Below are 16,012 nucleotides of genomic sequence, written 5' to 3'. Positions count from 1 at the left end.
GCCGCTTGTCCCAGAGAAATCCATAGTTTAACCTTGCCCTGTATGAAGAAGTACTTCCTTGTCCTCATTCGTCACACATTCGGCTTCACGGAGTGCCCTAGCTTCTTGTACTGTGAAAGGAGGAGAAGAACTTCTCTCGATCCGCTTTCTCCGCACCGCAAGTTGATGCCAGGCAGGAAAAACCAACTCCTGTTTTGCTGTGCACAAAACAAGTTTGGAAGGGATGCCTCCCCTCCCCAAAGGAAATGAAAAGCCAAAGAGGGACATCTAGTGGTGGTTCCAAATCATTTGTTTGAACAAAAAGCAGCATTTATAGCTGGCCTGGGTGGGGGGTGCCTCGCTTCCTTCCACGTCTAGGAATAATAAAATACAATAACATGCAATATTTGAACAGGGTGATAATGAAAGCTAACAATGACAAATTAATGAGTCAACTTAACACCACATGTGGAGCGGGGGTGGTGGGGAGGATTTGTAGCTGCTATTTGGACTCATTTTGTTGTGGCTATTTATGTAGCCGTGCTTAGTAGACAAGTGATTTAGAACAGATTAAGCACGATTTGAGGTACTGTATGAAAACCAGACAGGAGGTCCAACAAACTCAGTATTCCCCATTTATTTGTTTAGTATTACCTCCAAGGAGCTCAAGGCAATGTACATGGCTCTCTTTATTTTATCCTGACAACAACAGCACTTTGAGGAAGGTTAGACTGAGACGCCTGAGGTCACCCAAAGAGCTTCAGGGCTAATGAAGATTTGATCTGTGTCTCTCAGTGTGGTGAGAGCCAGTGTGGTGTAGTGGTTAAGAGCGGTAGACTCGTAATCTGGGGAACCGGGTTCGCGTCTCTGCTCCTCCACATGCAGCTGCTGGGTGACCTTGGGCTAGTCACACTTCTTTGAAGTCTCTCAGCCCCACTTACCTCACAGAGTGTTTGTTGTGGGGGAGAAAGGGAAAGGAGAATGTTAGCCGCTTTGAGACTCCTTCGGGTAGTGATAAAGCGGGATATCAAATCCAAACTCCTCTTCTTCTTCTTCTTCTTCTTCTTCTTCTTCTTCTTCTTCTTCTTCTTCTTCTTCTCAGGTCCCACTCTGTCTGGCTACACACACACACACACACACACACACACACACACTTTTAAGCAGCACTTGCACATTTATTTCTATGCATGTCAATCTTACCAAACATTTATGCACTTTTTCAAAGCTACTACATTGGAGGCAGCAATGTATTGGAGATGCCACAGGCAGCAGCCAGTAGCTCCCTCCATAGTGAACGAAAACCTTGCACCGTGCAGACCTTTGAGAGTTTTCACACACCCCCAAATTTCTCATTAATTGGTGGGAAATAGTGAAGCAGGGGGGGTGGAGCAGGAGAAATTATTGACACAACACTAATTAAAAGGGGGAAAGGTGGTGTGAAAAAAGTTGAAGCCTACTGAATCACTGTATCTGTCCAAGGGGATAGATGGCCTGCTGTTTCTTGTTTCTTGGCTTCCCCAGGTCTGAGATGGTTCCACGGGAGGGTTGTGTAACTTAAGTAAGTTCACCCTTCTGATCTTGCAATCTGCAGACTAGTGTCCCTGTCCCAAGAACAGCCTGAAAACAAATGACCCTGTTCTGGAAAGATCCTGTTCTTCCCTACAGACCTCCCCAAGCGTTAAGGTCAACCACCTCCCTCAGAAGTTCAGGGTAATGAGAGGGCATTCTCAGTGGCAACCCCCAAGTTGTGAAACTCCCTTCCACAGAGGTACATCTGGCTTCAGCAAATGCTGAAGACGTGCCTCTTCACCCTAAGCTTCGATGTGTACTTTCAGGGCCCACCCTATTCCTGTGACTGTACTCGGTTTTAACTGTTTTTAATTCCAAATTTTAAATTGTTGCAACATGCCCTGGGACCTACCGGTGAAGGTGGGTTAATAAATTTACCGTATTTTTCTATGTATGACTAGGTTTTTTCCCTCTGAAATAATGTCAAAAATGTGGAGGCATCTTATATATGGAGGCCATCTCCCCCATTTTCTTAAATCAGAGTCTCCAAAAATAGGGGGCGTCTTATAGATGGAAAAATATGCTATTAGTAATAATTCTGAAGTTCAGTAGGCTTGCCCATGTATGCTTCGTCAATGAGCAGCAACCTGCGCAAGTGGAAGTATACGGTGTAACATTTATGTGCAATAGTGTCTGGAATAGCTGTTTGACACAAATCACGTCTGGTCAGCAATTGGATTTGCATAATGAAGGGTCTCATAATGCTGGCTCTATTTTTATAGGCAAAGAAATTGCTTCAAAGACTTTATGGCTGAAGCTCTGGTAGAAGACACTCAAAACATTCTTTTCTCTTACAGTGGGCTAAGAAAATTCTGCCCTCTGTGTTTATTTCAGCGCTTGGTTACAAACACCTATTTGCATCAAAGTCTCCTTTACAACAAGGCTTGGCGTTGCTTTGCAATATCTTATTATTAGGGTAAATAATCTTCAAAGAACTCCCTGATTTGAATCTCTGATTCTTTGTGACATCCTATTTGCTGACTGCAGTTAGAGAAGTCAAGGGAACGAAAATAGCCCCCCAAATTCAAACACTTTCCCCCCTTTTTGCTACTGTCTTTATTATTCACGCTTCAAAAAGATACATCCCAAAATAGCATCTGTAGAAAATTACCATACCTACATGCCGTCAATAGAGTGTTGTACAAGTCATTCCAATCATTCTGAGGTTGAGGCAGTGTGTGAAAGAGAAAGGAGGAGAAAGATTATCTGCAGGCATATAAAAAGTTGTTCACAATACCCAGAATCAGCTACCATATACTGTAACAACAACAAAACCACCCTATAAAATGCAGCAACCTTGCAGCTTATATTATGTTGACAGCATTGCCCAAAATGCTGACTGGTGTTCAAGGAATGATGACTGGAGTAACAACCTCTCAAAATGGGCAGCTTAATGGTCAAATTCTTTTTACCAATTTATAACCTCTAGGATGGGGGTGGCGCTGTGGGTTAAACCACAGAGCCCAGGGCTTGCCGATCAGAAGGCTGGCAGTTCGAATCCCCGCGACGAGGTGAGCTCCCGTTGCTCGGTCCCAGCTCCTAATGGGATGATGGGAGTTGTGGTACAAGTTCTGCAACCCTGCCCTAGAATATGCCCTGGGATGCTCTGCCATGCATTTGGGAGTTCTGTAGCAGGCAGGTTGTGGTGACGGGGGTGGGGGTGTCCCGAGGCAGAAGGTGTGAAAAATATGCCCCAAAGGCAAAAATATGAAAACCACCATAGAATGGCAATTATGGTGGTAACGTGGGCAGGCTTCCTTTTTATAACAGGTTCAGGCCATTCCACAGAAGCTGGAATATCATGGAAAAGGTCACAAGGAGACCGACCCCAAAACCCAGACCCCTGCAGGGCTGCGGAAGGGGCACCAGGTAGGCAATGGTGTGGAGGAGTCGAGCCGCAGTAAAAATTCTGAAGTGAATCAAGGCTGTGGTTTCAGAAATGCCCGTGAAAGAATAGAAGAATGCAATGAAGAGGAACGGAATGATGTTCTCAAGGTCGTTGCGATGGAGTCTGGGGAAAGAAGGAAAGTGTGAGTCAGTGTCAAAGGAGCTCTTCTGGCTGTTTGCTGCCAATCAAAGCAACTCTGTAGTAGATGATGTGTAGCCAACATAGAGCCGTCCAGGTGTTTCTGATCCACAACAGTCATCATCCCTGATCACTGGTCAGGCTCCCTTGAGCTGATGGAAGCTGTAGCCCAGGCATCCCCAAACTGCGGCCCTCCAGATGTTTTGGCCTACAACTCCCATGATCCCTAGCTAACAGGACCAGTGGTCGGGGAACATGGGAATTGTAGTCCAAAACATCTGGAGGGCTGAAGTTTGGGGATGCCTGCTGTAGCCCAACAACATCTGGAAGGCAGCATATTGAGTACCTCAACATAAACCAATCACCAAATGCACCCATTTTTTGAGTGCAAGGATTTGCAGTTTTGCAGTAGAACTTTGCCACTCCCCTCTCTGCATCTTCCCAAAATCTGCTTTGGGAAAGCCCCAGAATAGATTTAAGGGGTACACAGGGGGCGGTCCCGTGGAGCAAGTATAAATCCCTGCACTGATGGATACAGAATACCCACAACAGATACAATGCACGCTACATCTTCAACGTGTGCAAATTGTTACTTCATGCAACTTTCTTCTTCTTCTGAAGAGCGGGGTAGAAAGCTTTCAAGCAAAACCAATAAAATAATCTTGTTTTCATAAAAGTCCCCTCAGCTTACCTTCGCACGCGCTCCACATCTGGATCAGTCCTGAGATACTTTTTTGCAGCCTCTCCTTTAACAAATGTTGCCGCATCTTCAGGGTTGGCGAATGCCTGTTCAAGGGAATGACACAACATTGAAAACAACTTACAACCACAACAATACGCTGTGCCATTGCGTCTTCCCGGCTCGTAAACGAAACTAACAGTGTAACACAGAGAGAAATGTCCCATATGTGTTACACCCACTTCCCAGCATCCAGTTCGCACCAGAGCTTTTAACCCTGTCAGCTCTGTCTCCTCACAGTCCTCTGGGCAGCTGCAGCTGGTCTCTGAGCTGCGCCCCCCTGTCCCAAAAAGAGGGGTCTGAGAAGCACCCCCTGGCCAGCCCCAGAGGCACCATTTGCCTGGGGAGCTTGTAGCCAGGGCTGCTGCTATAACAAACAGCTGTGCAAGTCTTTGGGAGGCAGAGACGCACGAGGGCATCAGAAGAGGGAAGGAAGGAAAGAGGGACAGAGGCCAGTGTTGCCCAGGGCACACCTGACCTGCATTCAAGGCACCCCAGGGTTGAAAAACCATTGCTTTAAATGTATGGTGTGAATGAGCCGTAAATAAAGATTTTGAGAGCTCTGTGTGTATCAGTCGGTTTCCAAGAGCCAGTTCTGGATCCTGTCCCTCTGCAGAGAGCCACAGACCCTCTTCCTCTCCTATCACATTAGTGGGTTTCCACCTTTTGAAAAACGCCATTGGGCTTTCCATTTCCAAACACATATATTTTCTCTCACCTTGTTCTTCATTCTTAAGTATCCTGTTAGAGGGCTCATCAGCATCATTTTTACGATGAGAATGACTGCATGGAAAGTGTAGGCCGTCATCACGTCCATGTCTACTATTTCATTAAGTTTAGTCATTTTGGCCCGTATCCTCTGGAGACCTGGGATGGAAATTGAGAGCGAGAACGTTATTTAACATTACATTCACTGTGTGATATCAGCATTCCCGACGCGTGAAACAAACTGCGAGGGTACGAGTATGGGATAGGTGTGTCAACAAGGTAGGACTTGCAAGCAGAAATCCAGGGCCTCACTCAGCAGAATAGGAACAAGCAGGAAGCCATCACCTCATGGGTCCAGCTAGCTCAGTACTCTCCACACTGGCAGCAAATCTCCAGGGCTTCAGGTGGCAGTCCTTTTCCAGCCCTACCTAGAGACAGATGGTACCTGGGACCTTCTACATGCAGAGGAGATTCTCTACTACTGAGCTATAGCCCTTTTACTTTTACCGAGTAAGGAGAGTGTCCAAACTAAGCAGGACTGCAGTTTGCAGCAAGTGAAGTCATTTTATCTTGTTAAAATAATTTATATACCACAATTTATCAGGCAACCGGCACTGAAGTGTGTGGAGCTGACTGTGACACCAATCACTCCCTGGTGGTGAGCATGATCCATCTCCAGGCAAAGAGGGTCCATAGCCCAAAGCAGAAAGTGTGGCCTCCAATCAGCTACAGCTGGGTGATATCTGGTTTTCAGCATTGTGATATATCAGCAGCTAAATACTGTCATATGCTGATGTAGCACAATGTCTGGAATGTAACTCAGCTGCTGCTGCTTCCTCACCTTAGGGGAGGAAGAAGCAGCCCAGATGCTTTGCTCAGTGCTACAATGAGTAAGCCCTGTACCTCTGCAAGCCGGAAGGGGCACTGAGGCTTAGTGGGACTGCTCAGCTGGGGGATGGGAAGCCTCCAGCCCCTCACTTGAGCAAGCCCCGTACTGCTCCATTTCAAGCGAGCTGGAGGAGCAGGGAGCTTCCTCAAAGGCGCAGGCAGGCAGGCAGGCAGGCAGACGGGGCCCAAGAAAGTGTTTGCCCAGAACCTTCTTAGGTTCTGTCTACCTGCCTGCCTGCACCGTTGCTGTCTGAAGGCAATACGAGCTGGCACAATGTATTGCCAGCTCAAATTGTCTGAAACTCATATAGCAATCTGAACCCCAGACAATTTATCAATATATTGCCCAGCTCTAAAATCAACACTGCCAGAAGAGTCGTAGAATCATAGAAATGTACTGTTGGAAGGGACCCTGAAGATCATCTTGTCCAACCCTCTGCAGTGCAGGAATATGCAGCTGCCTCATACTGGGGATCAAACCTGCAACCTTAGCACCATCAGCACCACACTCTAACCAAGAGTCTCTAACCTCAACTGTGTGGGTACATCTCTCATTCCATTGAACAAGCGCTACTGAACTGCCCCAGAGCTAGTGTCAAAGCAAGGTGGAACCACACCAAAGAGGCAACCTACAGCACAGCTATGTCCTCCTTCGGCAGCAGATTCTTGACTGGTTTGAGGCCAGCATAAAGGACACAGAGCCTGCTATCACAGAAAAGCACAAGGCTCTTGTGAACTACAAGTGTGCACCCTGCGAAAAGACACTTGCTACACTGAGAAAGGCGAGGAGCAATGCCCGGCGGATTGCAAGACGATGTGCCAATGACTACTGCCTAAAGCTGTGTCTATAGCATCCAACTCATTGCTGACAGTGGCAATACTCGCAGAATGGTTGCAAAAGCCTTTGGAAACAACAGTCAGGAAAACTGTGCAGCTGAAAACCTTTTCTGGAGAGATCATCACAGACAGCAACAAGCAGATGACGTGATGGGCAATATGAAGAACTGCAGGCGCTACAACCTCCCAAAAGTTTGACCTCAGTTTGTCTTCACCCCAAAAGACACACTCTTCCACTGTCTCCAGCGACAGGTGGATGCCAAGAATGTAATCTTAAAAGCAGCGCAGCAGTGACTCTTATAAAGGGACCCTGCATTTCTGGATTTGCCACTGCACTACTGCTTGAATGTTCAGTCCCTGGCTGGGTCTGATATTTCCCATCCCTGAAATAAACATTCCAATACACAATATATTCTCAAGTTTAGAGTTCCCTGCTGCTGCTCCTCCCCTCCCCTTTCTGTAAGGTGGGATATGGATGTTTGGAAGGGAGGAAAGAGTGCAGGCAGGAATAAACTGCCTGGAGCTCTGGTAATCAAAACCCAGCTTAGATTGATCCTTGAGAGAGAACTTAAAAGCAACAGGTTTTACCACATTGCAAAGGCAAAGCAGAAGAAGAATGAACTTTGAGATGAACAGCTGAGCCATTGGTGTGGGCGGGGAGTAACCTTTGTGTTGCAGGTTTGGGCAGGAATGCTTTGGAGAGATCCCTGGGATAATGTTGCAGCAGCAACAAGGTGAGAGATCAAAGCCTGTGCCCAAGATTGCAATGACTAAAGGTGTATGCTAGTGTGCATTGCAAAGCAGTGAGAAACCAGGGCAGCTTCCCACTGCGTTCCCACATGCTGTGTTTGCCTGCCCAGGAATGGGCTTCTGTGAGTTACTTGCATAGCACAACCTTGAAAATGCACCTGTTCGTTCACTAATGGCCACAGTGGCGGAGGCAGCCTTTCAGACTAGCAAAAAACTTTTTTATCTGCCAGTTTCTCCAAGCAACTGCAGGGGAGTGGAACTGGCAGCAGTTCCAGAAGGAGTGAGGCCCGGGGGAGGATAGGCCAAATAATTTGCATTTCGTTGGGCTTGATTGAAGTGTGCTTATGAAAATAAGTGCAATTCACTCAATCCTACTCACATCGAAAAGTGGAGAGATTTCTCCTTCTCCCCCCCCTCCCCCCTCCTGCAAATATATCTGAAATAGACACAAAAAAAAGATTAACTGCATTTGCTGTTCAAAGCAATTCGTTTTGAAAGAAAGTAATGAGTCCTTAAGCACTTCATAAGTCAATCATTTGCTACTATGCAGAGATGTGGATTATTATATTTTAATAACCAATGGCAGGCATCTTGAATATATCCATTTTTATTTTTTTAAAAAAAACACACACCAAAAAAAACAAAACCACCCACTACCTGGTCTACGGACATTTCAAGCGGGAGAACCTGTCTTATTTTATCAGTGCCAAGAGGGAAAGTTTAGTAAAGGACCTTGAAGAACCAGAAACGTTTGGCAGTTCATAAAATCAGCCCCTCTGTTTCCAATGAACATATGTGAGTGCCATCACTTATGTAGCATGGGGTGGCTGGGGGCCATAGAGGCTGGTAGGGCGAAAGGCAGGGAGGCTGACAGTAGGGGGAGCCAGAGCCAATGACAGGCAGAACCATCTGATTCTAGAACTCTATGCCAAGTTCTACAGCCATTAAGGAACAGGAATCCGACAGCCGCTAGGCTGGTTGTAAGTAAGAAGGCAGGCAGGTGGGAGCCGGGGAGGCAATGGTCTGCTTGCTCTGATAGATCAGCCTACACTGTGTGTAGCCAACATGGTAACAGGCAGGCAGACGAGGGACATATCCGCAGCCTTGGGGAAAACCAAGGTTTACAAAACATGTGATGGAAGGGGGAAACCCTCACATGGAATGGAAGGTAAAAACAGCCCCAGGAAGGAACATGCACAGTAACCACAGGATGCTGAGATTTTGGGCAGGGGTGAGGAGAATGAAAAGCAGGGCGAGAGCAGGGCACAGTATCCTGGAGGAGTGCACGTCTGTCTTCCTGGAACAGTGAGGAGGTGTACACCACGCTGCAACATTATGTTGCAGTTCCCCCTTGCAGAGAGAAAAGCAGAGCAAATAAATAAATAAATGGCTGCAGATGCTGAAGAAATTACCTGCTTGAATCTTTGCTTTCTAGAACCCCACAGGGAAACACGGCGACATTTGAACAGGGGGGCTTTCTAGATCAAGATGGCTAATTTTCATTGGTGGAAAACCTATGTCAGTAATGCAAGGGGAAGTTCACATGACCAAAGGCTCCTCCACCCAAGAATTAAAAACTCGCCTGCACTAGCAAACCACATTCTCCCTGCTGATTTTCTATGTGCAGGGATTTTTTGATATATATTTGTATGGTGCAGCATTCAGTCGTGTGACTTGCAGTCTGGCATTTTCCATCTCACATAGTGGTTTGCCTCCTCAGTAAAACCAGGGCCTGTGTTCCTCTAGCTTCAAGTAAATCCCATACTTAAAATAATAAATCAATAACAACAACAACTACTACTACTACTACTACTACTACTACTACTACTACTCCTCTTCAAAAACTGGGAGGTTAAGATGGGTAACTGCATTAACTAAATAAATCAGGAAAGCCCAGAAATAAATCGTGCAATTAGAGACCTAGAAATGATTTAGTGGTGCCACTAGCACCTATTCACATGTTCTCTCACACACCAACCTCTCCCCTGCTTCTTGCTCTAGCAAACCATAAGGTGCTATTTTCCTCGAAAGAGTGAAGTATGCTAAGTTTGGCAATGTAGAAAATGTAGGAGGTGAGGCCAATGAGACAATGTTAGATTTCATTCCAAGACCCCTAAAGGGCCTGCACATTTCCAATATGCATTGCACCTGTCCTGTGAAATGCTACAGACATCAACTCAGAAGGCCACAGTGAGTTCTGTGGGACTTACTCCCAGGCAAGCGTTTGTTTGTCTGTCTCCCTACCCGTCTATCTATCCGGTTGCAACTTCAGTCTCCTCACCCCCAACTTCCCACGCTGGTCGATGAACCAGAAAGCCTTTTGTCAGAAGTTGCATAAGCAAAACACAGAAAGCAAAAGTCCAGCCATGCACACCGTGCTCTTTCATTGTTGCCGTTCCTGCAAAAAGCTTTTGCTGCAAGGGAAAGCGCTCTGCGAAGCGTTAAAGCCAACACACCTTTGTCTTTTTCCGGATCCACACAACAACACCACTGTTTTTGGGGAAGCAAGACTCTCCTGCTGCTGTTTTAATCTCTCTGCAACAGACACAGCTCCCTCCCTTTTCTGCCCACTTCACTCTCCTCCCTCAACCCTCCCCTAATGGAGCCTCCCAGCTTCTCCTGCTCTGCCTCACACAAACCCTCCAGCCCCAACGGGCTCCTTCCCTGGCCCTCCCACTTGGCTGTCGTACAGCTTTTGGTAACTCACATGCACAGCCCATTGCAATGTGCTTGTTAGCCTTTGCCCTGCTTTTCCCTCCCTATTGCCCAAGGCCTCATGCTTCTATTGCACACACCCCCACACACCGCAATCCTTTAACCAGAATATAGTGAAACTAACCAGAATGCAGAAATGCTCATTGGGTGCCTTTGAACGTGTGCAGAGGGCCTGCCTACACACCATACATTTAAAGCACAAGCTGAAGAATCCGAGAATGTGGAGTTTGTCAAGGGTGCTGGGAAGAGTACCTCCCCATAGGGTAAACTACGGTTCCCGGGATTCTTTTGGAGAAGCCATGTGCTTTGTGCGTCACATTCCTGCTTAAACAAGGCATCTTAGAGGAAAGGGGGAAATAACACAGGCAGCAATCATTTTAGGTCATGGGTAGGCAAACTAAGGCCCGGGGGCCAGATCTGGTCCAATTGCCTTCTAAATCCAGTCCGTGGACGGTCCGGGAATCAGCATGTTTTTACATGAGTAGAATGTGCCCTTTTATTTAAAATGCATCTCTGGGTTATTTGTGGGGCCTGCCTGGTGTTTTTATATGAGTAGAATGTGCCCTTTTATTTAAAATGCATCTCTGGGTTATTTGTGGGGCCTGCCTGGTGTTTTTACATGAGAAGAATGTGTGCTTTTATTTAAAATGCATCTCTGGGTTATTTGTGTGGCACAGGAATTCGTTCATTTCCCCCCCAAAAATATAGTCCGCCCCCTCCCCAAAGATATGAGGGGCAGTGAACCAGCCCTCTGCTGAAAAAGTTTGCTGACCCCTGTTTTAGGAGCATCCAATTGATGGGCAGAAAATTTGAAGTCTCTTCTCTTCTAGGCAGGGAAATGAGGATCTCCCAGGTGAGATGTTGGGGAAAGAAAGGAAAGCTCTCCCTGGTGAGCGCTGGGAGGATCCATCACTTTCTGTGTGTGACAGGTGTTAGGAACTACATTTGAGAGAGGTCGTTGTGTTTCTTTTCCCTTTCTCCATTTTTTGTTTTTATTTAGATTAGTTTCTTATCGCATAACAGAATGTTACGGCGGGGTGGGGAGAGAAAAACAGTCATTGCGGTTTTTTGGGCATTTGGTTTCTCTGGCTGTTTTGTAGTAGAGGACAAATGTTTGGCTAGCAAATTTCCTGCCTAGCTGAAGGGGGGAACCCCACACAGGGCTAACTCACACAAACAGCCAGCAAGTTAGGAGAGTGGGTTAAGCAGGGCAGTATATTACATTTCTTTCTTTCTTTCTTTCTTTCTTTCTTTCTTTCTTTCTTTCTTTCTTTCTTTTTCTTTCTTTCTTTCTTTCTTTCTTTATTGAATTTAAACCCCACCTCTTCCTCCAATGAGCTCAAAGTGCTGTACCTAGTTCTCCCCCTGCTCATTTAATCTCCACAACAACCCTGTGAAGCTGGTTTGGATTTGGATTTGATACCCCACTTTATCACTACCTGAAGGAGTCTCAAAGTGGCTAACATTCTCCTTTCCCTTCCTCCCCCAAAACAAACACTCTGTGAGGTGACAGGTAGGTAGCCGTGTTGGTCTGAGTCGAAGCAAAATAAAAAAATTCCTTCAGTAGCACCTTAAAGACCAACTAAGTTTATATTTTGGTATGAGCTTTCGTGTGCATGCACACTTCTTCAGATACACTGTGTATCTGAAGAAGTGTGCATGCACACGAAAGCTCATACCAAAATATAAACTTAGTTGGTCTTTAAGGTGCTACTGAAGGAATTTTTTTATTCTGTGAGGTGAGTGAGGCTGAGAGACTTCAGAGAAGTGTGACTAGCCCAAGGTCACCCAGCAGCTGCATGTGGAGGAGCGGGGAAGCGAACCCGGTTCACCAGATTACAAGTCCACTGTTCTTAACCACTACACCACACTGGCTCGGCTGAGAGGCACTGACAGACCCAGTGAGCTTCAAGGCCGAGTGAGGATTTAAACCTTAGTCTCACACGTCTGACACTCTAACCGCCACACCACGCAAATGTGACAGATAGAAAAGGTTCTCGTATGTCTGTTTCTGCTCCAAATGCTGGATTCTGTACTTTCTGAGCTCAAAGTGCATACATGAAATTTACATTCAAATGCCCAGACTTTTCCAATGGGCGATTGAAGAATTTCCACCTTACGCTTTCTTTTAGAAGTTAAGCAGCAATGCACGCTGCTTAGCCAGTGGTTAGAAACTCTTCTGGCATGAATGAAAATTAAGACAAGCAATTGGGGGACAATAGTTGCTCTCAAAGGGCTCATTCTTGAAGCCTCGACTGCAGTGAATAGGCCTCCTGGCTTTAATGGGAAATCCAGATTGCAGCCTCAGCACCACCCAGTTAGGGGAAGGAGATCTCCAAGGATTACAGACCCCAAACTCTACTTATGAAGATTCTCCATGGTCCTTGGGTAGGACTGCGAACAAACATGTAAAGTTAAATCTGTGCTTTCCAAACAACTGTTTAGTAATGATATGAATAAACTGGGATATTAACACAGAACTGGGACTATGAAAGAATTTTATGTAACCAATATAAACATTAATAATAATAATAATAATAATAATAATAATAATAATAATATTTGTATTAGATTTCAAACTGTAAAGGGAAACAAACAGAAAGTATAAAGTCAACGTAAAACATCCCCACCTCCCGCCCTATCAAAACATGAGAGGAGGAGCATTAGCGCCATGCATAACCATACATTTTTTTAAAAATATTTATATTAAAGTGATTTCTATACAGAAAAAAAGAAGGAAAAGTGAGAGGGAGAAAAAGAACAACAAATATACAAATAAAAGTAAAAATATGCACACACACACACACCAAGAGCAATATACGAGATTCCCATACATTCTTGTATAAATTGGTATAGTGTTATTGTCCCTAGTGCTTATGTAAATGCTAATAGCCTACTAGATTTTGTATCAGGGAGTGTCCAGGCAAGGTACACACAGCAGAGCAAGGAACTTTGAACCCCTGAGATTTCCAGCAACTGGTATTCAGAGGCACAAATGAATCTGATAGTGGAGGAAGAACATAACCATCATGGCTAGCAGCCACTGGTAGCGTTTTCCTCCATGAAAAGGGTTTTTTCTCTTTGGTTTTTTTTTTCTATCAAGCAGTTTGCTATGCTCGTGATGTGTGAATATGAGACAGAACGGATGCTGGTGGGACTGGGCAGCTGCGACTTACAGGCCTTTAGCCTGCAATAATAATAATAATAATAATAATAATAATAATAATAATAATAATAATAATACTATATTATTATTTATACCCCCCCCCCAAATCTGGCTGGGTTTCCCCAGCCACTCTGGGCGGCTTCCAACCGAATATTAAAAACAGTACAGCATCAGACATTAAAAACTTCCCTAAACAGGGCCACCTTCAGTTGTCTTCTAAAAGTAAAATAGTTGCTTATTGCCTTGACATCTTCTGGGAGGGCATTCCACAGGGCGGGTGCCACTACCGAGAAGGCCCTCTGTATAAATCTTTTTAATTAAAAAAAAATACTCAAAAGAAATAAGCGTTCTACTGTGTTCAACAGAATAGGTTACAACCAGTGGCATGTGGTTCCCACGGAAATTTCTCCTCTTTGCAAATGTGCTCACAGGCCTCCCAAAAGCTGGTAAACTCCCCCTTTCTGTTGCTGCCACCTGTCTCACAGTGCCGGTCTAGTTGAGAAAATAACCAGGTTGAGGGGTCTTCTTCTCCCCGACCATCACAACGATCCCTCTCCTCCCCACTCCACAATCCCTTGCTAGGCCCATTAATTAAGTAATCAGCATGACTAATCAAAATCATTTATCAAAGATTATGACGGGGGCTTTCTAATTGGATTTTAATAGGCACTGTCCCTTGCGAAAGGGTGTTCGGTGCTGATAGCACTATCGAGATCTGCGTACATCTGCTTACAGTAGCAACGGGTTTGAGATGATGTACCAGTGATTAAGTAGCTTCTGTGCTATGCGGCCATGAAGAAGTGCAGTCTTAATTAGAAGTCCTCAGAAAGCCAACTGTCACTTCTATTGTAACACTCCCAGCTCTTTGTTCTGGGTTTTTTTTCATGAAACTAAGGTGTCACCCTCTGATGGATGTCAGCAATGAGAGTTTTGTTTTCCCCCCCCCTTCCATATGATCTGGGATCTGCACCTGAAATGCACCTGTAATAAATGGGTTCCAAAAAACTTTTCCCTCCTCTAATTGCATCAGGCAAGGAGAAATAGATCCTACCGTTGCTACCATGTCCTGTGTGCCTGTTGTTGTGTGTGGAGACCCTTTAACCTGGCCTAGAAATAAATTCAGACAGGACTCGAATTTTGGTTTGGTGTTTAGCAGAATTTAGGCCATGACTTTATTGATTACAAATCAAGTGAGTGGTTGCATAGGCTCTGGTTCGGCTAGCTCCTGCAGCATTGCAGGATGCACTGACTACGCTAATAATAATAAATAATAAATAATAATAATAATAATAATAATAATAATAATAATAATAATAATTTATTTTTTATAACCCGCCCATCTGGCTGGGTTTCCCCAGCCACTCTGGGCGGCTTCCAAAAGAAAAATAAAACACAGTAATCTATTAAACATTAAAAACCTCCCTGAACAGGGCTGCCTTCAGATGTCTTCTAAAAGTCTGGTAGTTGTTTTCCTCTTTGACATCTGTTGGGAGGGTGTTCCACAGGGCAGGCGCCACCACCGAGAAGGCCCTCTGCCTAGTTCCCTGCAACTTGGCTTCTCACAACGAGGGAACCACCAGAAGGCCCTCGGTGCTGGACCTCAGTGTCCGGGCAGAATGATGGAGGTGGAGACGCTCCTTCAGGGATACTGGACCTAGGCCATTTAGGGCTTTAAAGGTCAGCACCAACACTTTGAATTGTGCTCGGAAACATACTGGGAGCCTATGTAGATATTTCAAGACCGGTGTTAGCAACCATCAGTCAGACTTGGGTGAACACCTGAGACAGAGGCAGGCAGGGGTGTCTGCCATGCCTCCCCCAGATGAGCCCTGAACTTAGGCTCAGGGCACAACCCCACTCAGGGAAGACTAACCTTGGATTCCTTTTACAGGAATACCCATGCATAGGGTTGGCTAGGAATCCTGCCACCCCTATCGACAAGAACCAGTGCCTATCCGCCAACCTTACAAGTTGTGATTATTTGCTACACAACAGGCAAAACCCAAATGGCACCAGCCAATCAGCCAAATTCTTGCTGTGCCCCTGCCCCAAAAACAGGAGACACAAAACGGCATAGCAAGATCAAGTGCAAGCCCTAAAATTAGGGAGAGGTGGGCGGGCGTTCCGGTGTACTGAGACCCGAAAAGAGGATCTCTAAGGTAACATGCAGTGGTTAAATAGCGGTCCCTCTAACTCTTTGACTGGCATGCCCATAGCCTAATTGCTCCCCGTTAGAGGGACCACCAATAGGGTGTTGTGGCTGCTCCAATTGTCCCCACCCCAACACCTAGGCCTGATTGCCAGGTACCACCTCAACACGTGCCCTCTCTTGCAGGGAGGACCCAATTTGCACCTGCTAAGCTTGTACACTTGTAAAGGAATACATTATTACACATACTGCTAGAGTTGCCAAACCAACTCTTTAAAAACTCCCTTGAACATACCATTCTTGCTGCTATTGTTCCTTTGCACCCATCCTTCACTGCAAGGTTATACTGTAACAATTTAAAAACACAATATTAAAAACAGTTTAAAACTAATTCCATTCGCAAGAATAGTGATACTATTGTAGTTGAGTTTTAATAAAAGGAGAGGCCTCACTAATCTGCGCCAGGTCTCGCCTCTGTCTGAGCCT

At 45.5% G+C, this 16,012-nt stretch overlaps 1 protein-coding gene across 2 annotated transcripts in view; it reads right to left on the bottom strand.

The window, feature by feature from the left end:
• Positions 1 to 2,589: 2,589 nt before the first annotated feature.
• The window catches only part of MGST1 (microsomal glutathione S-transferase 1), a 70,691-nt gene continuing 57,268 nt past the window's right edge, over positions 2,590 to 16,012 (bottom strand). Inside the window, exons 1-4 of one of the 2 annotated variants that reach the window (XM_035127311.3) lie at positions 9,953 to 10,162; positions 5,032 to 5,180; positions 4,266 to 4,360; positions 2,590 to 3,559 (exon numbers count right to left, since the gene is read on the bottom strand). In XM_035127311.3, the coding sequence (XP_034983202.2) occupies positions 3,310 to 3,559; positions 4,266 to 4,360; positions 5,032 to 5,157 (471 nt within the window). In that variant the 5' untranslated portion in view covers positions 5,158 to 5,180; positions 9,953 to 10,162 and the 3' untranslated portion in view covers positions 2,590 to 3,309. Of the gene's footprint in view, positions 3,560 to 4,265; positions 4,361 to 5,031; positions 5,181 to 9,952; positions 10,163 to 16,012 lie in introns of those variants that run through there. The other variant, XM_035127312.3, reaches the window with a different exon arrangement.

This window comes from Zootoca vivipara, chromosome 9 (assembly GCF_965207765.1).
Source record: "Zootoca vivipara chromosome 9, rZooViv2.hap1.1, whole genome shotgun sequence".
Classification (NCBI taxonomy): domain Eukaryota; kingdom Metazoa; phylum Chordata; class Lepidosauria; order Squamata; family Lacertidae; genus Zootoca; species Zootoca vivipara.
This window is presented reverse-complemented; position numbering and strand designations above follow the sequence as displayed.